The sequence below is a fragment of the Vulpes lagopus genome, chromosome 19 (assembly GCF_018345385.1).
Source record: "Vulpes lagopus strain Blue_001 chromosome 19, ASM1834538v1, whole genome shotgun sequence".
Lineage (NCBI taxonomy): Eukaryota > Metazoa > Chordata > Mammalia > Carnivora > Canidae > Vulpes > Vulpes lagopus.
In genome coordinates, this window is record NC_054842.1 from 5,239,247 (window position 1) to 5,263,456 (window position 24,210).

General features: G+C 39.6%; 1 protein-coding gene across 1 annotated transcript; it reads right to left on the bottom strand.

Annotated features, from left to right (window-relative positions):
• Positions 1–601: 601 nt before the first annotated feature.
• On the bottom strand, positions 602–24,210 carry LOC121479042 (probable 18S rRNA (guanine-N(7))-methyltransferase). The gene is given in 7 exon segments (XM_041734550.1): positions 602–882; positions 885–1,250; positions 1,253–1,367; positions 5,626–5,681; positions 6,111–6,262; positions 23,914–24,012; positions 24,065–24,210. Coding segments are annotated over 7 exon segments (1,215 nt in total).

A 24,210-nucleotide genomic window follows, 5' to 3' on the forward strand; every position in this document is an offset into this window, starting at 1 on the left:
TTGGCAAGCCACGGTTCATGAATCCTTCTCAGGTGAGCTGCCCAAACCTGCAGCACATGGAGATGTGCATGCCCCAGTGATATTTACTGGGTAGATGGGAAGGTTGGATGGCTGGTTAGATGAACAAAACAAATGTTTTACAAAGTTCATCTGTTGCTAGATGGAAGACTAGGCTGGCCGAACGACCTAGGGCATTTCACCGCAGGGCTCTGAGCTCTGCCTCTTCATTGGTTCAAACAGGGCCTGGTCACCTGTGCACCAAGGGCCACCCTTGGCCTGGGCTGGGAACGCTTAGGGGAAAGCGAGGGAGGAGTGTCAAATGCTCAGGAAGAGTCTGAGTGTTCACTCCCTCCACCTCTGCAGAGAGTGGCTTTCCCAGGCCTTCTAGGAGGCTGCTTCCCCGCCCCCCCCCCCCCCCCCAGGAAGTGGTTTATTGCTTTTAGAACAAAATAAGATGCTATTAAAACTTTTGTTAAGTGAAGAGAAACTGTTAGAACATGAAAACTTTTCTAAAACAATATTTTTGTCAGCTGATGGATGTAGGCTCTTCAACAGAGAAAACTGCTCGCCTGTAACAACTGCGTGCAGCCTGAGCGACCACCTAGAAGCGGGGCTTGCGCCTGCGGCGACGGTCCTGCGTGTCAGGTCCGACCTCCTTGCCCTGCCGCCTCCCTCCGGCGCTCCCTCCCAGCACCCCCTCACCGCCCCGCCGCGCCATCCTGTAGGGGACCCTGTCTCCTGTGACTGCGGCCTCCTGGACCTCCTCTTCCTCGTTACTCTCCTTACTCTCGTTCAGGGGCTTGGGCATAAAGGTCGAAGGCCCAGAAAACAAGCAGAGGTAGAACCTCTTTGCTTTGGCACTATTGGGGAAGTCCACCCCCCGCCACCAGTGAAGCCAGCCTTGGTGGCCTGGGTCGTAACCAGCTCCAACTGCTCGGAGTCCTCCGCGTACAGCTGCAGGACGGCCCGGCCTCCACGAACCAGCACAGAGTAAAGTGAAGAAAAAGAGCAGTACAGGCGCTTTGCAGGGATGTCAGACCTCTTGTTTGCATCACAGAGCCACTGTATAGCGGAAATGCTGACACAAGCATCAAAGGAGCCTGGTTTGAAGGGGATGCCCTGGCCCATGTCCCCCAGAAGCAGGTCTCCCTCAGTGTCTGGGTCCAAGGCTGCATGCAGCATGGCAGGGCTGATGCCGATGCCCACCCAGCAGTGCCCTTCATCGGAGAGATAATCTCCACTCAGCCCGAACCACAGCCAATATCCAACAGGTAACAGGGCTGACCCTTGGGCAGACAAAGGAGCTCCAATGCTCGTCCAGCCATCTTGGTCTGGACATCAATCATTCGTGAGTTGCTCACATATTTCTCATTATATATATATATATATATAATGGGATATTACTCAGCAATCAGAAAGGACAAATATCCACCATTTGCTTCTACATGAGTGGAACTGGAGGGTGTTATGCTGAGTGAAATAAGTCAATCGGAGAAGGATAATCGTTGACAAGGGGAGGTGCGTGGGAGGATGGGGTAGCTGGGTGATGGGCACTAAGGAGGGCACTTGATGGGATGAGCACTCGGTGTTACTCTATATGTTGGCAAATTGAATTTAAATAAAAATTAAAAGAAAACACTACCATTTGTAAAATACTGTGAAGAGAATAAAAAGACAAGCTATGGATGTGGAGAAAATACTTCATAAAAGACTTGTATTCAGACTATAATAGCTCTCAAAACTCAATTATAAGAAAATAATCAAATAAAAAATAAGCAAAAGATTTGAATGGGCACTTCTCCAAAAAATATTCATATAGTAGAAAACATAAAAATATGCTTAACATACTGAGTCATGAGAAAAATGCAAATTAAAACCACAAGGTCATCCCACTACACAACTATCAGAAAGGCTAAAATGAAAAAGACTTACTGTACTAGATGTTGATGCTGATGAGGAAGAACAGTGACTCACAGTCTAGGTAGGCTTCTAAAATGGTCCAACTGTTCTAGGAAATATTTTTCAGTGTCCACAAATGTTAAACATATGCCTATCATTTGATCCAGCAATTGTACTCCTTGGAATTTACTCAAGAAAAATGAAAATATATGTTTTTTATTTTTTTAAGATTTTATTCATTTGTTCATGAGAGACACACACACACACACACACACAGAGAGAGAGAGAGAGAGAGAGAGAGAGAGAGAGGCAGAGACACAGGCAGAGGGAGAAGCAGACTCCATGCAGGGAGCCCGATGTGGGACTTGGTCCTGGGACTCCAGGATCACACCCCGGGTTGAAGGCAGTGCTAAACCTCTGAGCCACTGGGGCTGCCTGAAAACATATGTTTATATAAAAAAAAACCTTTTGGGGAGTATTCATAGCAGCTTTATTTTTAATAACCAAAACCCAATGATCATTCAGAAGTTAAAGGATGAACAAAGTTCAAAGTGTCTATACAATGGAATAGTATTCAACAATAAGAAAATAATGAATGACTAATACAAACAGCAAGGATGAATCTCAAAATAATTATGCTGAGTGAAAGAAATTAGGTAATAAAGAGTACACATTATGTGACTTATTTATATTAAACTCTAGAAATTCAATTTTTTGGTGTCAGAAAGCAAAGCAGTGGTTGCCTGGAAGGTGGACCAGGAAAGAGACAGGGGGCAGGCAGATGCTTCTATGGGTGATTAATACATTCACTATTTTGGTTGTGGTGAGAGTTTCACTGAGTATTTATATACCAAAACTTATTAAATTATGTGTTTTAAATATATTCAGTTTATTATGTATCAATTATATAGCAATGAACCTATTTTTTAAAATCTTGACTTTTGACTGTAAACTTGAGGAGGCAATCCTGAGTCAGGACCTAAGATCAGACATGCTGTGCCATGGGCTGATCAGGCATGAAGTATCTGGCAGAGGTTTCACTGTGGTGATGACCATTGAAGTCCCCTTAGTCTATTTACAAGACATAGTTCTGTTGATTTCTCTTTACTTGTTTATAACTGATTACCTTGTAACCTAATAAATGGTGGCCAGAGTGTTGGGTGGTGGCCAGTTATGGGCTCAAGGACAGGTATCTAGAGTGAGGCCTTTAGCCTGATGGCTTCTGGGGGCGTGCAGGTGAACCAAGAGGCAGTGGGTTTGGTGACTTCTGACCAAACAGGCACCATTTTTAGCTTTAAGGATCCTGGTTTCCATAAGGATTAAGATACAAATTTGTGCATCAGGGGTTCATTCCTAAATTCAAACCCACTTGTACAGCACAGGATGCCCTTCAGTTGGATTGTGATTTCTCTTTTAAAGCCCAGGAACTTTCATCCTAAGCCACTAAAGTTAGAGAATCACCGCATGCTTCCACACGAAACCCCCAGAGCCAGAGATATAGGCTTTCACCTGGTCCCAAACATTCTTCTGTCTCTAAGGGGTGGCAACCCTTGAACTTTTTAGTATTGAGGTATGAGGGGCACCTCAATGAAGACACTGGGATTCCAGGATTGAGAATAGGGCTGCCTAAGAAAGACACAGGAATCAAGCAGCTGTGAATGAAAACATCATGTGCATTGAGTCTAGATGCAATGGTGTGGACTTAATGGGATAGTTTCATTGAAGACAGGGGTAGAGGTTGTGAATGCTGGGGCTTTTGTTGAATTCCTGTTAGAACCCTCTCTGTAAATGATACAACTACACGTAATGAATTCATCTTTCAGCGGCTTTTACTCAACTGTTCTTGGGAATACAGAAGTGGAGGTTCACAGCACATGACTCTGGAAAACTGCACACCTTTCTTATCCCTTTCTTCTTCTAGAGTCTTGGAATTTAAAGCAACTATTCAATTTTTTTGCATTAACTCTCTGTTCTGTCTTTCTCTCCCCCCTTTCTTCTGCTGTGCCAGTTTCTCTCCTTGTCTTCATTCCATTTCCTCAGAGAGCTCTGTGCCCTTTCTTTGTTTATTGATCATGTAGTTCTACTAGCTACCTTGCTCTTTCACTCCTAGGAGACAAGAAAGAGTGAACATCTGTGAATACTTAACCTCTGACATTTTCTTCAGTCCTTGTCTCATCACAATGATTAATTATCTTGTTTCAGTGAGCATCCTCAATATCTGCAAATCCTCAACCCCTGACATGGGCTTCTCCATTCCCCAATTCATTTTTTTTCCTGAGTACTTACACTATCTAACTTGTCCACATATTTTATCTAATATTTTTTTTTCAAAATCATCTGTTGTCCTCTCCCCAGTTAGAAATATAAGACTCAATAGGGCAGAAACTTTTATCTTGTTTGGTCCATGGATAGATTTCGAAAACTTCAAACTAAATTTAGTGCAGGGATTGATATTCAATAAATATTTATGGAATGAATAACTGTAATTCTTGCAAGGAGGCATCTTTTTCGGTTATTTTGCCTTTCAGAGCAAGTCACTCTCTGGATGTTCAGTGACTCCCATTATTCTTTATCTGGGACTACTCCTTAAATTTTCTCCAACCATCTGTTGACTTCTCTTGGCTTATGAGTGTTTAGTAGCAATAGGCAGATTCCCAATTATTTTAATATATGACATAGTTATTCCAATATAACATGGTCAGTCTCCTCTTAGAGGTTACATTTCTATGCAAGGGACAATGAGCAGACTCTCTGGGAATCCCTGCTCTTTGGGCATTTGGAACGTTAGCATCAGGAATCAAAACTGAATCTAGATGCAAGGTTAACCAGTCTTTGAAGGACACAGATCTAGCTTTGAAATTGGATTCTGCCACTTACATACTATATGTCCTTTGACCAAATCCATAACCTTTGAGAGCTTCAGGTTTTTTTCCCCCACCTATAAGACCAATGAACCAACAGGCTTCACAGGCCATATATTAAATGAGATAGTGTATGTAAAGTCAGCCCAGGCCAGGACATATGAGAGGGCCCCACTAGATAAATACAGGTGAAAAAAGAGGGAGAGAGAGAAGAAAGCTGTATATTCAATAAGTAGAAGTCACAGAGAGAAAGCGATTTGGACTTGAAGAGTAATATTGGGGCAATTAGATGTATGCAATAATGGAATGACACTCCTTCAGAGAAGTGTGAGTCTCTGTAATGATATCTTAAGAGAGGATAAGTGACAATGTATCTGGGAAGATAAAGAGGCAAGATGTGCACCGGGTATCAGAGATGCTCCATGTGCTAGTTCAAAGTCCCCTGAGAAGTGGATGCCAAGATGGGATTAAACCTATGAGAAGTTTCTTAGGAAAATGCCTGTGAGAGACAATATAGTCAGGACCAGAAAGGTCTGGAGAGCCTCAGAACATGATGCATTCTGATCTAGAGCAAAAGAGAGAAAGAAGGGCAGAAGGAAGATAGAGTGGAAGTGTCTCAGACTTTCTTGCAGTTCTAAGCAAGGTGTCAAAAGGTCATTGAACCAAAGCCACTGTCAAAGAAGTCACATGTCTCCCAGGAAGATGTGTCCATGTTCTCAGTCGCTGAATGGGAGCAGCTAATGGGAAGGGTGGCAGTGGTACAGTGATGGATTTCAGAGAGCAGTAGCTAGGTCCCGAGTTCAGTAGCACTCATGGAGATGGGATTCAAGCAGAGCCTTCCCAATTCTGTTACACACAGCACTACCTTTCTTCTTGATTTAAATCTGAGGAGACTCAAGGAGAGCTCAACACTGTGAGTCCCTGAAAAGGGTCAAACACTTTCAAATCTAGTCTGAGACTAGATTTAATAATCAGTATTCTCAGGGGGTTCAGCAAATCTCAACAATCAATCTTTCCAAGAATGTTGACATTTAACTAGAATCCTTGCTTTGGATTGAATTGCACTTTGGCATTAATTAACTCTAGAGGTAGGAAAAAATTATTTTAATTTTTTTCATTGGGTCAACTTTAGCAAGAATTGAATGAAATGAAAAGTCATTTCCTAGTGCTGCAACTAGGTTGAGTCCCTCAGTTAAATTAGATTAATTAATAAAGTGAGTATCTATTCTGTGTCAGACACTGCACTCAGTGCTGATGAGATAAGAATGACTAAGAAATGGATCATGCACTCAGGACATTTGCACTGATGTCACATAGGGTATCTTATTCTGTTGACATCCGGCAACCTACTCTCATTCCTTAAAAGATGGCATTCTCCAAACCAGTTAGGGTCTTCACACCAGTAGCTCAGTATCTGCATTGCAGGATCCATCCACATCTTCCTTTCCCTTCCAGCAAGGCACAAAGGAAAAAGGACAGATTTAACGTCAAATTCCAATTGCCTAAACATGTAAATTTGGGCAAGTTTCTTAACTTCTACAGACTTTCATGTCTTGCCATAAGAACTGGGGAAATGAAACAAAATAAAACAAAAAAAACCTCCTACTTTCCTGGATGTTCTGAAGATTAAAGACAATCTATGCAAAACATTGTTGTAGGTAGGTCTTAGCACATCTCAGAGGCTCTAATTATCATAAATACTTTCATTCTTATAAAGTGACACAGGATTGGCCTGAACCTACTCCTGCTATTATGATAAGGGGTTAAGACTTGTCACAAATAACCTGTTTGACTTTATGTAATTGCCTTGTATTTATTTTTTTTAATTTTATTTATTTTTTATTTTTTAATTTTTTTAATAATTGCCTTTTAAAGTCACAGTGTCTATGCCAGGAAAATCAGGTAGTGCAGATGCCAGACCCCTTGTAAGACTTTGGCTTTGAAATCTGGAGCATCTATTAAGTCATGGCTACTCCAGTCAGCCTTAGATACATATCTGACTGTTTATTCATGTAATAAGAACATACAAACAGTTATTTGTTTCTTGCCCCACAACACTATGCCGATTCAAATAAAGCCTTTAAATGACTCATTTTGGTCATAATCATTTTCTCCATTAGCTGAGCTGGTCCAATTAGCTTATTGATTGAATATATTTCAGTTCTTATTTTCCTCAAATATTTCTGTATCATTTGGCATTTCATGAAGGACTCCCTCTTTCCTAGAACATTCTTTTTTCTAGCATTTCTGACATTGAACATTCTTCAGAATTCTTTTTGATCACCTCTCCACCTTATTCATTGCTGAAATATCTGGGACTCCTAGGATCCTGTCAGGCCCCTTTTCTCTAGATTCTTTCTATGGGAAATATCATTAGATCCCTTGGCGGCAAGGGTCACCTGTATATTGATAACTTCAAAATCTGTATCTTCAGTTGAGCCATCTCAGATGAGCTCTTTGTCCATATATCCTACAAAGTGTCAAGAATCTCCGACTGGATGTTTTTATTGATGACTATCAGATGAAGACCAGGCTGCAAGGAATACACTTGTAGCCAAGTAAAATTAGATTTGTTTAGTTTACTGTGGCTCAGGAGAGTTCACACTAGAGTCACCAAGGGAAATAGTTCTGAACTGTGTCTGTCAGAAGGCAAGTCAGTGATTGGGTACCCTGGTGAGCTTTACCAGAAAGCAGGATGATTAAAGAGAGTAGCCACTCCTGTTAGTTGGACCAGGGCGATACTTCACTATTTTTGTGGTTGTAGAGTAACTACAAAATAGAGTCCCAAGAGTGGCCTTGTTCATATGGCATAAATATAGTTTATGCTTGTTTGGGGGAACGATGCCTAGTGTCATCTCTCACTATGAGTCTATGGATGCCTAAAAATCCCTTCTCCCTACTTTTACACTGATTTCAATCATATTGTTGCCTCAGTGAACCTCCAGTATAGGTTTAATGTCCACCCACCCATACCAACCAATAGCAACTTATGTCTCCTACCCCCTCATCCTGACCACCAATGGTCAAAGTTCAGAAACTTGACTCTTCTTTCCTCTTTTATGAAAAAAATATTTTAAATAGTGTCCTAATATATTCCTCTGTGTCACTACCATACTCCTAATTTATTTGAACATTGCTAATGTAATGAATTTTCTAAGTAGAAATCTGATCATGCAACCAGCTTTTCTAACAATATTCACTGGCTTTTCCAATACTTTAACCCAGCCATTCCTGAATTGGCTTAGGAAACCTTACAGTATGATATTTGCCAGTGCACTTTAGAAATCACAAATACAATGAGCTATTACTGCCCAGCTCATGCCCTTGGGCAGCTACTAGAGATGGCTCCTGTCCCCTCTTGTGATTTGGTCTAGGCATATCATTTTGAGTGAGAATGTCTCATTGGGTGAAAAAAAAAACTTTGATAAAAAGGTAGATGAGTGGAAAGATTAATAATAGAATTTATACTTGGGAAGATACTTATAGTAGGAGGTGTGAAGAAAATAGAAAGGTTGAGAATTGGAAGACAAAGAAGGAAAAAAAAGAAAATGAGGATTTGAGAAAGGAAGAACAATAAAAGGGTATGAATGAATAAAAAAAAAATAACCTGTATTTGTGTCCCAGGCATGTGAGGTATTTGACTGTGATCATCCTATTGTGGCAGATGGGCATTTGTTGTGTTCCCCAATATTATGTACAAGCGCTGGTAGCAGGCAGGTATTGGTTCTGACTGCTGTGTCTGCCACAGGACCTGGGGCAGGCTTTCAGGGTAACCAAACTTTTTAATATACAGACAGGGATTAATATTCCTTAGCAGTGGTACTACTTGCTATGGAGATTCCTTGCAGTAGTTTACACTGGGAAATTAAAAAGAAGTTAGATGTTTTATTTTTTTTTTAATTTAATTTTATTTATTTATGATAGGCACACAGTGAGAGAAAGAGAAAGGCAGAGACATAGGCAGAGGGAGAAGCAGGCTCCATGCACTGGGAGCCTGACATGGGATTCGATCCCGAGTCTCCAGGATTGCGCCCTGGCCCAAAGGCAGGCGCCAAACCGCTGCACCACCCAGGGATCCCAGAAGTTAGGTGTTTTATACTACACTCTGAAATTCAACTAGAGAGTATGTTCTGCTTGGTGGCTGGCTTTCAAAAAATAGCCCCAAAATGATTCAAACAAAATGTTGCACTGTAGGTCAATAGTAGGCTTTGAACAGAGCAATATTTTTTCTTCCCATCTCAAAATCTTTTGGTCCCCTAAAAAAGTGAAAGCAGCGAAATAGATTGGGTCACAACTTCTAAACATGTGTTAATCCCTTGAACATTTTGACAGTCTATCAGATTCTACGAAACATGTTCAAAACACACTTCTGAGAAAGAGGAACATAATACCAACCAGATTTCCAAACCTGTGAAATGTGATATGCTAGTGGCTGGAAAAATAATATCACCTACTAAAAAATGTGTTTCTGATACTTAATTTTGCATTCACACTGGGAATAACAAGTGTGACTCACTAAACATACAGGATTTGATGCTGCTATAGTTACTATTACCGTCAATAGTCCAATTAACATTATAAACTGAAAAAAACCTGCTAATGTTAAAATTCATACATATAATCTCTTACTGAAGAGTATACTTCTTGGGAAGAGGGTATTATTTTTATTATTAAATTTTAGTGAAGTAAATGAAATTGGTGAATAAATATTGCCACACCCTCAATTATCTCTTGTGGGGAAAGTTAATTCATTTTATCATGTGCTGTCTGCATACTTTTCTTTACACAGGGTGCAAAAATAGGTTATGAAGGAGGGATTTCTTAACTATCACCGAGATGTGCAAGCTTATAAATAGCCATGGTTGAGAAAGCTGTGGTGCACATAAAACACACAAACTGGGCACTGTGGGATTTCAGAAAGACTGTGTTCCTTTGATGTCAGACATATGGAGAGCAGCACTGCAATAAAACTGGACAGGCAGAAGCTAGGTGTAGGACATTTGAGGTGACAGGGAGGGGTGGGGCACAAAAATCACCACTTTGGAATCATTTCCAGGCATCTGCTGCTTTGATTACATCATTCATCTTGACTGCTTGCAGGGAATCGTTCTGACATTTAAAACTGAACTCCATGAAAGAAAACTCACAAATTAAGATGAAACTAACTACCCAACTCACAGCATGGCTGTTAAATTGAAATGAATCAGTGCATAAGAAACATCTAGCACATAGATGAGTGTGGCACAGAAAAAGGCAAAGGTTCATGTCTTCTTAATAACGAGGCCTGTATCCCATCGCTTTCATTTCCCAGGGTTTTAGAATTACCAGGACACATAGTAAGCAGTCACTAATACTTGTTGGATGTATGAAATAGGGTTATTCATATCCTTGGAATTATGTTGGGCCAATTTGACATCTGTTTTCTCTTAATAAGCCATTTCCACCTCAAGTATCTCCATATTATGCCAATCCTTCTACAATGCCTTTTGGATCCAAACTTTTCTTCCTCTCCCTGCCACCACCCTATTGTGACTAATAGTTGCTTTATACAACAATGATTGTGTTCAATCCCTCTGTAAAACCTCAAGCCCAGCCTCTCCCTTTCTGTCTTTTCCTTTTCTAGATCTTGCCTATCTGTGGGGTGAATCTTCCTCAGATATTTCTCTGCATATTCTCGATGAGTGGTCCTCAGAGTATAGAGCATCACTACCACCTGGGAGCTTGCTCATGTTATTGCTGAGTCAGAAACCTGGGGGACAGGGGTGGAGGTCAGGCCCTCCAGATGATTCTAGTCCATGGTAACACTTGAAAGGCCACTGATTCAGCTCTTGCTCCCTTGTTCTAGGTCCTACTGTGACTTTCTCTGCTGTTTGGTTTAAGTCATACTCTCAGAGTTTCTACTAAAGAGCTTGCCCAATTTAATCTAGCCTTCATTCTTTTATATTGTCATCCCATATGAATGTCCACACACAGTCGTATTTCAATTAAGATAATGATAGTTACTCATAGGACTTTCATAATACAGTTCTCTGGTGCAGAAAGGGGATTTGAAAAAAAAATAGCAAGAGATGAAGCTGTGAAGGCCATTTCACAAAGAATGTCATAAACCATCTTAAAGGGCTTAAATTTTATCATAAAAATTATGGGAACCCATTGAAGTTTTAAGCAGGAAAATAACCATGAGTAGATATGCATTTTAGAAAGACCACCTTAAATGTTATATGACCATTGAGAAGGGGAGTAAAGCAAGGTATACTTAAGTGGAATATCCTTCAGAGAGCTCCTATGAATAAACTGATGACCAGTCAACATGATATTTTGATTGCTACCAATTTCTGAATGTTGATGTAGAGGTAAATACATCATGATATTTGCCCTTGAATTGGTCACAGTCTACTTGGAGAATCAGTCATATGAGCCTATCTTTTTTTTTTTTTTTTTTTTTTTTTTTGAGCCTACCTTTCTAATGCATAAGGAGAGTTGTGTTGAGAGACCTAGGGAAATTGTCATGGCACACATTTGTGCCTGGGGGAGATTGGCCACACCTAGCAAGGGAAGCTGATTTTGGTAACTTTTCTGGTGTTCTGAGTTACATTAATATTCTTAGATTTTTTTGTATGAGAAAAAATACAAAACAATTTTTGAGAAAGATTTAGGTTAGGATACACATGGCATTTTTGTGTCCCTACATACCTCCAGAACATGGGATACTCAGCAGAAATTAAATGATTTACTGAGTGTGAGTGAATCAATACATAAATGGTAAGCTTACCTTCTGATTTCTAAGTGCCTGATGCTGACTTTTAATACATATAGAGAAAAATGCCATTTGATGGGTTACCTGTTCTGGAAGGGATTAAAACTAGAGAGGATAGTTAGTGGTTCCCATCAAGCACTTAATAAACCACAATTCTAAAGCAGAATATGTTAGCCTAGGTGGGATATGAGGTTTTTTTTTTTTTTAAAGAATGGGGGTGGAGGGCCCAAAAACCAAAAAGCAGCAACAACAAAAGAATGGAGGGATCCAAAATTAGGATATTAATGTTCAAAGTCATTTGGCATATGCTTGACTAGAGACTTTTCTTAACCTAAGTTCCTCCTAGACACTGAGATTGAGAAAGGGGCCAATGATAAAGTCTAGGAAGTCATCAGAGGGAACAAGAGTGAGAGACTTAGGAGTGTGAAGCAGGAAAGGAAAGGTAGGTCAGACCCTCAAGATCTTCTGAGAAACCATAAAGAACAGACATCCATTTTTTCTATCTCAAGGGCCTTAAGAAGAGAGCATTTATCCACTAACTCCTGTGCCCCATTGATCAAGCATTCTGATAGGACTTGTAGGGTATGCATATGTGAGAGTCTGGAAGGTCCCTGTGACTCTATGTCAGATGATAGTGATAAGGGATGTTAGAGATTGTGCTGTGCAGAGCTGAGGCAAGGTGCTACCAGTTTATAACTGAGTAATATGGGTTATTACAGCAGAACCAGAGTGAATGTAAAAAAGCCAGATGCAATGCAAGGACATGTCTTTTAAACAATTCTATGAGATGGGCTTCATTGTTATAATTTCACAGATAAGAAAATTGAAGATCCTAGAGGATAAGTAACCCACTTATGATCACCCAGGTGAGCATAGCCAGGACTATAGCCTGTGAATGTCTGACTGTAAAGTCTATATGCTTTTCCAGTGACATCTCAGAGCTTCTCCCTTAACTCCATAATCTTCAACCCTAAAGTAGTGATGTGCTCATCAGTTCCATACTCATATCTGTCACTCTTTGGCCCTTGATGTGCACTCTTGAGTATTTAGGGTTCCCTATATTGTAGACCCCAGGTCATCCCAGCCTAGAGTGACCCACTGTGTTTCTTTCACAATGTTATGCATCTTCCCAGGTCTTGCTCTCCCAAACCTTAAAATGTACCCCTCTATGATATCATAAATGATGTATTTATTAACTTTGACATTTAAAATTACCCAGTAGTACAATTTATAGTCAATAAGACTTTTATTTTTATCTAATAAGGGAATTATTATTTGAGCTTGCATTTCAGAACCAGGCAGTACAGTCAGACTACTGTTTATTTATGTCCTATAAACTTATGATAAGTGATAAACAAAATAAGAGAATGCCTATAATCATCCAGATACATTTCTCAGAAAGGGAAAGCTCTTTGATTCAATATTTATAAGATCCAAAATATTTTATTGAAACTTGTTAGTTGCAGATTTCTAAAAAAAATATGCAGAACTAAATCTGTCTATCATGGAAGAAGGCAAAAATAGCTAGTAAGGCTAGTGATCACACTGCCTTGAAAGTTATCAGTGTGAGCGCCTGGGTGGCTCAGTCAGTTGAGCGTCCACCTTGGCTCAGGTCATGATCTGGGGTTCCTGGGAATAGGGTCCAGTGTCAGGTTCCCTGTTCAGCCCTCCCTTCTCCCTCTGCCCTTCCCCCCTGCTCGTGCGTGATCTCTCTCTCACTCTCTCTCTCAAATAAATAAATAAAACCTTAAAAAAGAGAAAGTTATCAGTGAGGAAAATTCTATTACCTATTTACTTACTTATTCATTCATTTAAAAATTATTTAAACATGTATCAATTTTCATCGTAAAGTCAAGTCAAGAAATGAGTAAGGACTATATATAAGGAAAAACAAGGATTTGGTTCTTATTTTACAAATATATACACAAATAGTCATACAATTTTATCTCAAATTCTCATTTGTTAAAGAGTTAGAATCATTGACTTTAATCCCCCAAATTGTCTACTGCCTCCTTCCAAACTATGGTATTATTCCAAGATGCCTAGAATAGAATAGATATTCTTTCCCCAAGAGATAACACTCCAGTATTTAATCAGAGATTGGGTGAATTGGATAATACTGGGGAGACCCTAGAATGTTACTGCAAATAAAAAAAAACTTTATGAAAACATGAGAAATTATTTTTCATTAAAAACTATGGCCCATGGTCAATATCTTTCATACACAAAGTACAATTACAACTAAATCAAGAAGAAAAATGAACACAAAGATGAAAATTGGTTTAAAGACAGGAAGAGACATATCACAAGAGACAAACTATAAACGGTCAATAACAAAACTTTAAACTTCACTTTTAATCAAATAAATGTATATCATATGACCCTTTCCTGTCACACTGGAAAAAATTTAAAAGTAATCATAACCTCTGTTGATGAAAGCAAAGAAAATTTACACACTTATGTAGAATCAGTACGAATATAAATCTATATAGTGTTCCTATGTAGTAATTTAGAAATGTTTATCAAATGTCTTTTTTCCTACTTTTTTATACTCCAAGGAAGATATTAAAATTGTATCTTTATAGTTTGTGCTTAATGTGAGGAAGATGATGCTTATCTTGGTTTTGTTCCAATGAAGCTGGTGGAAAATGTCCTTGAATATGATTAACAGCAGTCAAGAAAGGAATCAAGGAAGTCAAAAATCACACACTTGCAGAAGAGGCTAGTAAGAGGTTAGTAATAAGTGGAACAGAAAAGGGAATGTTGATTCCTTTTTTAATTGAAGTATAATTAATAAACGGTGTATGTTAGTTTGGGGTGTACAATATAGTGATTCAACAATTCTATACATTTCTCAGTGCTCATCAGCTAAGGGTACCCTTAGCTATCACCTATTTCACTCATTTCCCTACCCACCTCCCTCTGGTGACCCAGTTTGTTCTCTGTGAGTTTAAAGAGTCGGGTTTTTTGTTTGTCTCTCTTTTTTTTTTTTTTGGTTTGTTTCTTAAATTCCACATATGAGTGCAATTATACGGTATTTATTTTTCTCTGATTTATTCCCCTTAGCATTATACTCTCTATATCTATCCATGTGGTTGCAAATGACAAGATCTCAACCTTTTTATGGCTGATATCTAGTGTGCATATGTGTGTATGTGTGCATGCATGTATCACATCATTATTCATTCATGTATGGATGGGTATTTGGGCTGCTTCTATATCTTCACTATTGTAAATAATACTGCAATAAGCAAACAAGCAGAATGGTGCATATATTTTTTCAAATTAGTGTTGTCATTTTCTTTGGGCAAATACCCAGTTGTGGAATTACTGGATCATATAGTAGCTTTATTTGTTTTAATTTTGGAGGGAACCTCCATACTGTTTTCCACAGTGGCTGCATCAATTTACACTCCCACCAACAGTGCACAAGGGTCCTTTTTTCCCCACATCCTCACCAACACTTGTAATTCCTGGGTGTCCACTAAACAGTACAACATGAGGATTTCCCTGTGGTTTTCTGTGTGGGCATCTACCCTGTGTTTGGAATTTAACCCCCTGATTATGAATAATTCTTTTCTGGCATGGAGATACTCAAGAGCCTGGAAGTCACTGAATTGGATTCTCTCTCTTCTGTGATTTCACATGGCCATTCTTCTAGTGATCAAGTGTTCAAAATTCAAAGCCTCTCTGAGGGCCCAGATCCTGGGTCTTGAGCTCCATGACAGGAGTTCCTCCTCCTCTGTTATACAGGAAAGGAGAATGGACAAGGAACACAGCTTCTAAGCCTGTTACTGGGAACCACTCCTCTCTTTTATAGTGCTGTTCTAGAGCTGAACTCAGATTGAATTTCTTCCAGCCCTGCTTCCCTTTTATGATCCATACACTCTGGTCTTGATGCATATTTTCAGTGTTTCAAAACACTATGAAGGAAAATCTTCACAGATTTTTACAACATTGGTGACTTGTCTGAGTTCATCCATTTTACTACTCAGGGTGTATACTAGTATTTAGAGTTAGGGGAAAAAGGGAGTGGTGAGGCTATAGACCATTTCTATTCCTGTTTGACTATGGCATTCCAATCCTGTTAAGAAAACTTTACACTTATGGAGCAGAGTCCATTAAGTGTCTGCTTTCAGCTCAGGTCATGATTCCAGGGTCCTGGGATGGAGCCTGCATGGGAGTTCCTGCTCAGCAGGGAATCTGCTCCTCCCTCTCCGGTCTGCACCCCCACCTCATACTCTCTGTCTCTCTCTCAGTCTCTGTCTCTCTCTCTCTCTCACTCTTGCTTTTTCTGTCAAATAAATAGAGAAAATCTTAAAAAAAATAACTGAGGTCACATTCCAAATAACTGACCATTCCAAATAATGTATACATAATGTATATATAATTATATCCATAAATGTACATAATTGCCCTCCAGAATTCCTCATTTTTTCATGTTTACTTAAGTATGGCTTTCGTAATTTTCCCCTTAGACTTACATTTATTTTTATTTATATTTTCTCCTGGGAGAGAGGCATCTCTTTCTCACCTTTATCTCTTTCTTTCTCTCACATTCTTAATCTTATTTGTGTGTTTCTAAACAGAGACATTCTATACTACAAAAAACACTGTTCAGAATGTTCATTTTAGGGCACTTAAAAATTGGTATACACTGAAATTGTCCTCAGAATATTTAATTGTATGGAAATATCATAACTCATCACACCATTTTCTTGAGAGTGAAATCATTGCATCTGTGAGTTTTGCATATATAGTACAAAATTTCTCACTGACTTTTACTCTAACCACGTAGGAGTTTTCCTATTACCCCACACTCCTGCCAACACATTTAAAAAAATCTTTTCCAATGTAGTAGGCTTGTCAATTAAAATAGATTCCATTGCGCATAACAGAAATATCCAAATAATATTGGTTAAAAACAGGGGATCCCTGGGTGGCTCAGCGGTTTAGCGCCTGCCTTTGGCCCAGGGCGTGATCCTGGAATCGCGAAATCGAGTCCAGCGTTGGGCTCCCGGCAAGGAGCCTGCTTCTCCCTCTGCCTGTCTCTCTCTCTATCATTAATAAATAAATAAAATCTTAAAAAAAAATATATATATATATATATATTGGTTAAAAACAATATAAAATTTTATTTCTCTGAGGAGGAGGGGCAAGACGGCAGAAGAGTAGGGTCCCCAAGTCACCTGTCCCCACCAAATTACCTAGATAACCTTCAAATCATCCTGAAAATCTACGAATTCCGCCTGAGATTTAAAGAGAGACCAGCTGGAATGCTACAGTGAGAAGAGTTCCCACTTCTATCAAGGCAGGAAGACGGGGAAAAAGAAATAAAGAAACAAAAGGCCTCCAAGGGGGAGGGGCCCCGCGAGGAGCCGGGCTGAGGCCGGGGCGAGTGTCCCCAGGACAGGAGAGCCCCGTCCCGGAGGAGCAGGAGCTGCACCAACCTTCCCGGAGGAAAGGGGCTCGCAGGGAGGTGGAGCAGGACCCAGGAGGGCGGGGATGCCCTCGGGCTCCCGGGGACACTAATAGGCAGGCATCTGCGGCGCGTGCAGGAGAGTGCGCCGAGCTCCCTAAGGGCTGCAGCGCGCACGGCGGGACCCGGAGCAGCTCGGAGGGGCTCGGGCTGCGGCTCCGCGGAGGGGGCTGCGGGGCGGGAGCGCGGATCCAACAGCGCAGGCCCCGGAGCACAGGGCGCCGGGACACAGCCCAGGATCCGGCCTCCCCCGGGACAGGCAGAGGCCGGGAGGGCCCAGGACAGCGAGGACGCTCCTGCCCCGAGCTGAGCAGATCAGTGGCCCCGCCCCGGAGCCCCCAGGCCCTGCAGACGGAGAGCCCTGGAGTTACTGCGGGAGCTGACTCCAGGGCTGCAGAGCTGGCCCCGCCACTGCGGTTGTTCCTCCCGGGGCCTCACGGGGTGAACACCCCCACTGAGCCCTGCACCAGGCAGGGGGCAGAGCAGCTCCCCCAAGTGCTAACACCTGAGAATCAGCACAACAGGCCCCTCCCCCAGAAGACCAGCTAGACGGACAGGGAAAAAACAAATTCTTGACCAAGCAGCACTGGAAAGTTCCAGGGGAAGTCGAGGATTTACAGTATACAGAATCAGAGGATACTCCCCCTTGTGTTTGTGTTTGTTTTTGTTTTTGTTTTGTTTTGTTTTTTGTTTTGTTTTATTTTGTTTTTTTTTTTTTTTTGCTTTTTGATTTCTGTTTGCTTGCCCCACCCCTTTTTTCCTTTCTTTCTTTTTTTCTTTTTCTTCTTTTTTTCTTCCTTTTTTCTTTTTTCTTTTTTTCCTTTTCTTTCCTTCTTTCTCTTCTCTCTTTTTCTCCTTTTCCCAACACAACTTGTTTTTGGCCACGCTACACTGAGCAAAATGACTAGAAGGAAAACCTCACCTCAAAAGAAAGAATCAGAAACCGTCCTCTCTCCCACAGTTACAAAATTTGGATTACAATTCAGTGTCAGAAAGCCAATTCAGAAGCACTATTATACAGCTACTGGTGGCTCTAGATTAAAGCATAAAGGACTCAAGAGACTTCAGGATTGCAGAATTTAGATCTAATCAGGCAGAAATTAAAAATCAACTGAATGAGATGCAATCCAAACTAGAAGTCCTAACGACGAGGGTTAATGAGGTGGAAGAACCAGTGAGTGACATAGAAGACAAGTGGATGGCAAAGAGGGAAACTGAGGAAAAAAGAGACAAACAATTAAAAGACCATGAGGATATATTAAGGGCAATAAATGACAGCCTGAGGAAGAAAAACCTACGTTTAATTGGGGTTCCCAAGGGCACCGAAAAGGCCAGAGGGCCAGAATATGTATTTGAGGAAATCATAGCTGAAAACTTTCCTAATCTGGGAAGGGAAACAGGCATTCAGATCCAGGAAATAGAGAGATCCCCCCCTAAAATCAATAAAAACCATTCAACCCCTCGACATTTAATAGTTAAGCTTGCAAATTCCAAAGATAAAGAGAAGATCCTTAAAGCAGCAAGAGACAAGAAATCCCTGACTTTTATGGGGAGGAGTATTAGGGTCACAGCAGACCTCTCCACAGAGACCTGGCAGGCCAGAAAGGGCTGGCAGGATATATTCAGGGTGCTAAAGGAGAAAAACGTGCAACCAAGAATACTTTATCCAGCAAGGCTCTCATTCAGAATGGAAGGAGAGATAAAGAGCTTCCAAGACAGGCAGGAACTGAAAGAATAAGTGACCTCTAAACCAGCACTGCAAGAAATTTTAAGGGGACTCTCAAAATTCCCCTTTAAGAAGAAGTCCAATGGAACAATCCACAAAAACAGGGACTGAATAGATATCATGATGACACTAAACTCATATCTGTCAATAGTAACTCTGAACATGAATGGGATTAATGACCCCATCAAAAGGTGCAAGGTTTCAAACTGGATAAAAAAGCAGGACCCATCTATTTACTGTCTACAAGAGATTCATTTAAGACAGAAGGAAACCTACAACCTGAAAATAAAAGGTTGGAGAACCATTTACCATTCAAATGGTCCTCAAGGGGATCCCTGGGTGGCGCAGCGGTTTGTGCCTGCCTTTGGCCCAGGGCGTGATCCTGGAGACCCGGGATCGAATCCCCCATCTGGCTCCCGGTGCGTGGAGCCTGCTTCTCTCTGCCTGTGTCTCTGCCTCTCTCTCTCTCTCTCTCTCTCTCTGTGACTATCATAAATAAATTATAATAAAAAAAGGAAACCAAGTTGGATTCCTTTAAAAAAAAATCAAATGGTCCTCACAAGAAAGCAGGGGTAGTCATCCTTATATCAGATAAACTAAAATTTACCCCGAAGACAGTAGTGAGAGATGAAGAGGGACACTATATCATACTTAAAGGATCTATCCAACAAGAGGACTTAACAATCCTCAATATATATGCCCTGAGTGTGGGAGCTGCCAAATATGTCAATCAATTAATAACCAAAATTAAGACATACTTAGATAATAACACACTTTTACTTCGTGACTTCAATCTAGCATTTTCTACACTCTATAGGTCTTCTAAACACAACATCTCCAAAGAAACAAGAGCTTTAAATGATACACTGGACCAGATGGATTTCACAGATATTTACAGAACTTTACATCCAAACTCAACTGAATACACATTCTTCTCAAGTGCACATGGAACTTTCTCCAGAATAGACCACATACTGGGTCACAAATCGGGTCTGAACTGATACCAAAAGATTGGGATCGTCCCCTGCATATTCTCAGACCATAATGCCTTGAAATTAGAACTAAATCACAACAAGAAGTTTGGAAGGACCTCAAACACGTGGAGGTTAAGGACCACCTTGTTAAAAGATGAAAGGGTCAACCAGGAAATTAAGGAAGAATTAAAAAGATTCATGGAAACTAATGAGAATGAAGATACAACCATTCAAAATCTTTGGGATGCAGCAAAAACAGTCCTGTGGGGGAAATACATTGCAATACAAGCATCCTTCCAAACACTGGAAAGAACTCAAATACAAAAGCTCACCTTACACCTAAAGGAGCTAGAGAAAAAACAGCAAATAGATCCTTCACCCAGCAGAAGAAGAGAGTTAATAAAGATTCGAGCAGAATTCAACGAAATCGAGACCAGAAGAACTGTGGAACAGATCAACAAAACCAGGAGTTGGTTCTTTGAAAGAAATAATAAGATCGATAAACTATTAGCCAGCCTTATTAAAAAGAAGAGAGAGAAGACTCAAATTAATAAAATCATGCATGAGAAAGGAGAGATCACTACCAACACCAAGGAAATACAAACGATTTTAAAAACATATTATGAACAGCTATGTTCATATGTTTTGTATGTTGTTCAGGCATATCTTTTGGCCATTTTTTTTAATTGAAAAGAAACATGAAATATTCTTGTGAAAAGAACTTGACGACAAAATGGCAGAGATATGACTGCATATGAAGAAGGAAAGCATGGAAACAGAACTAAAGGTGAATGCTGAATTCATTTAAATATAAAATGAAGACCAAGTGTCTTTCGGGAATGTAGTTGCAGAAAGTAAATACTAGGAACTCTGACAACATAAAAGCAAATAAATATGATGAAAACACAACCTGGAGGTGGGTGATTAAGGAAGTTGTGAAAGACTGTGCAAATGTCCTTATATATTTTTTAAATACTCTGTTAATAGCTTCTACTTAATTTAGATGCACCTTAGAAAGGGATAAAGGAAGTTGCAGAGTACAACAGTGGAAGAGATAATAATAAGAATATGTTAATAACAACAACAAAAGTAAATATGGAAAGCTAGAAGGAACAGAGGAGGTGACAAGATATGCAAGGTTCTTATTTTTTCACCTGCGGTAAAAGACATTCAATATAGGTTGTAAAAAAATGACCCAGAGAGGTAAGTGTACTATAAAAAGTAAGTGTAATCACTTAAAAACCATAAGGAGACTCTAGATCTTTTAAAATATAAGATGGAAATCACACACACACACATACACACACACACCACATATCCTAAAATCTACATTAGCCACATTGCAAAAAGACAGAAAATACTAAAAGGAAGAAAATTACATAAAAGGATACTAGGGGGACTGATTCTGCTAGTTCAATAGAAAAATGACATAAATTTTAATCTCTTGAAAGCATTAAAGGCTCAGATTGCATCAAAGAGTAATGCCCAATGCATATTACATGTAAGAAATATCTAAAACAGTGTGACTCAGAAAAGTAAAATATAAAAGGATGGACAAGTGAGTACTGAAGTGTAGCAGCAAAAATAAGTGAAGGATAAAGAGAAATTGATGCCAAGCTAGGAGTAGGGGGAGTTTTTAAGGGATCACCGTTTGATGATACTTAACTATTTTAACTATGAGGCTCAAAAATTTACAAAGAGAGCAACAATAATGGAAATGTATGAACTGACTTTACTTATGAATATTAAGGTCAAACTAAACATTACATATAAAAACATAACTCCGTGAATTTCAAAAATAAAATGTACCATGACCCAAATGGTAAGTATGCAAATATGGTTCACTGTTAGAATATATAGCAAATATGGTGGTTTGGTTCTTCCAAGGCATATGCCAGTGTTGAAGAGACTAAGCAGCTAAAATTCTGCATGTGATGCTTTCTCTGTGGCAGAGAGACAGATGACCAAGTAATCAATTGAAAAACCATAAGGAGACCCTGGATCATTTAAAATATAAGAAGGAAGTCACACAACACACAGACACCCCACATATCCTAATATCTTACATCACCACATATCTTATCCTACATAGCCACACTGCAAAAAGAAAATACTAAAAAGAGGATGTTAGTTGCCAAGACCAAAAATTACAAAGGTGATGGCTATCTCTGATCTAGATCTTAACTTGAATGGTGATTTCCTTAAGTTATCAAGCATGGAGGCATCTCTCTGACTTCAAGATCCATGTAAAGGTGGTGTGATCCTGGACTCAGTGAGATGTTCAGAGGTACCAGCTGCTTTGGGGGGTCAGTTCTGCAAATTGTTCTGGAAGCATCAAGAAGGACATTCATACTCTTAAAACATACTCTAAACAAAGATACTTAAATGAAATGAGATAAACTTTCTCATCTATTCAAATGGCAAAAATTTTAATTTGGTAATGTCGGTACTAGAAAGTTGTGTAAATTATTATTTCTCTTCAGCGGAAAATTAAAAAAAAAAGCTGAGTGCTTAGATTCAGTGATTCCAATCTTTTGATTTGTACCAGGAAAAGTTGGCCAAATTGTTAGGACTAGAATGTTCTGCACAGCTCTGTTTACTATTAAACAAACAACAGTAAACAAACAATAGTCAAAATGTATTTAAAAATCTAAATAAATATTACAATAGGCTCTTTTATAACCATTAAAATATATGAAGAGGATATATACATACATTATTATGGAAAGATCTCTAGCATGTGTTACTAAGCACAATAAACAAAAATCATTATACATGTACACTATTAGCTATTATATAAATATGAATGATGATTATCTTTATATTCATAAACAAGTATACACTGATAAATGCATTTTAAAAATTGTTCTTAAGGGAATTAAGTGAGTCTGTTGTCTTGGTGACTTTGGACCACAGCACTTGGAATGTGAGAGGACAGTTTTCTTTACACTTTTATTTTTCTATATTATTTGGATTTTCCAAACTTGACCATGAGATGTTTTCATTACAAAATTTATCCACATGGATTATTTAAAAATGTGAGATTGTAGGCATTTTGCCTTCTTCTTAATTTTATTAGTAGTTTAAAGGACCTCGTTAGTATGTATGAAGGGCCAGAGTATCTAATTTTTCTTGAGAATTAACTAGGTGACCATGAAACAGTTTTCCCTGAATTCTCTCTTTAATTTATGCCACCATGATGTAAATCCTCTAAGACTGATGCCACCACTCTATGTGTGAAGCTTCAGAGACTCAGAAGTGTCCATAGCACTAGGCTCATGTCACACACAAGGTAGGAGATAAGGAATTTCAACACACACACTTTTTCCACATGCTGTGTTTCTTTGCTTCCTAGTATCCATAACAAAAATTAACTTCCTTTAAATAATACATTTCTAATATATTAAAAGTTATTTTAATTCTAAGACTGGGTGAATGTTTACTTTTTTCCCCATGAACAAAAGTGGAAGATAATATGCCAAGATGACACTGTCTCAATAAAAAATGATATTCATTATTATAGCATATGTAGTTGTGTGATATCTCCTCGTTTAATGACTTGCTATGCATAAGTGCCAGAAGACGAACTTGACATTTGATACTGATACAACTCTAAAGAGAAGACCTTGTATTGTGGCCTAATATAGCTTCCTTAATGTGTCAAGTGCTTTATTTTCCAAAAATGAAAATGTAGGGTTTGTCCTACCCAGAGAAGTCAACAGCCCCCCTGATTTTATATTTTATTTTTTTCTTCCCTCTCCAATGACCCTTCCCAACCTCTTTATTTCTCATGCCATGTGCCCCTTTTTTTATTTGTTCCCTCCATTCCCATAACCTGAGTTTTTGAAAGTGTCAGTGGCTCAGGAAGATCATGGTGAGCAACTCCTGTATGTGGCATTAGTGAGATGCTTTAATTTGACCCTGCATCAGTAGACATTTTTGTATTTTAAAACATTTTTCCATCCCCCATCAGAGGAACTTAAGGAGGAGGATGAAGATGAGAGGTTCTTGCTTAGAACTGAGGAGGATGAAGATGAGAGGTTCTTGCTTAGTATATGATTCTACTGATGTCCTGAGCCCCTAGAGGCTGCTTTTGTCTAAGGAAAGGTCGTTTCTGTTTCAGTCTTCTTGTAGCCCCAGTGTGGATGCTGAAGAATGAAACGTGGGCTTGAAAGAAAGCCTGGAAGAGGACAGAGGCTAAATCTTGCTTGTCTTACTTGTCTCTGTTTCTCTTAGTCTCATGTTCATCTTCTCTTCTCATTACCACAGTACCTCCCCCGATGCCACCTTTTCCAGGAGGTCTCTGCCTTACCTGGCTGGAGGAGAAAGAGGAACCAAAAATTGGCTTGTAAAAGTTATTTTGTTTACCTGAAGGCTTTTCCTAAATCCTCTTGCTGAGAAGCCTGCAGTGCTTCCTGTAGCACTTTTCTGTGTCTAGGCTGGACTTTACCACCTAACACAAGGCCCTCTGCAGTTGGCCTCCCCTGTGCTTCAGTACCCTGCTCCCATGACAT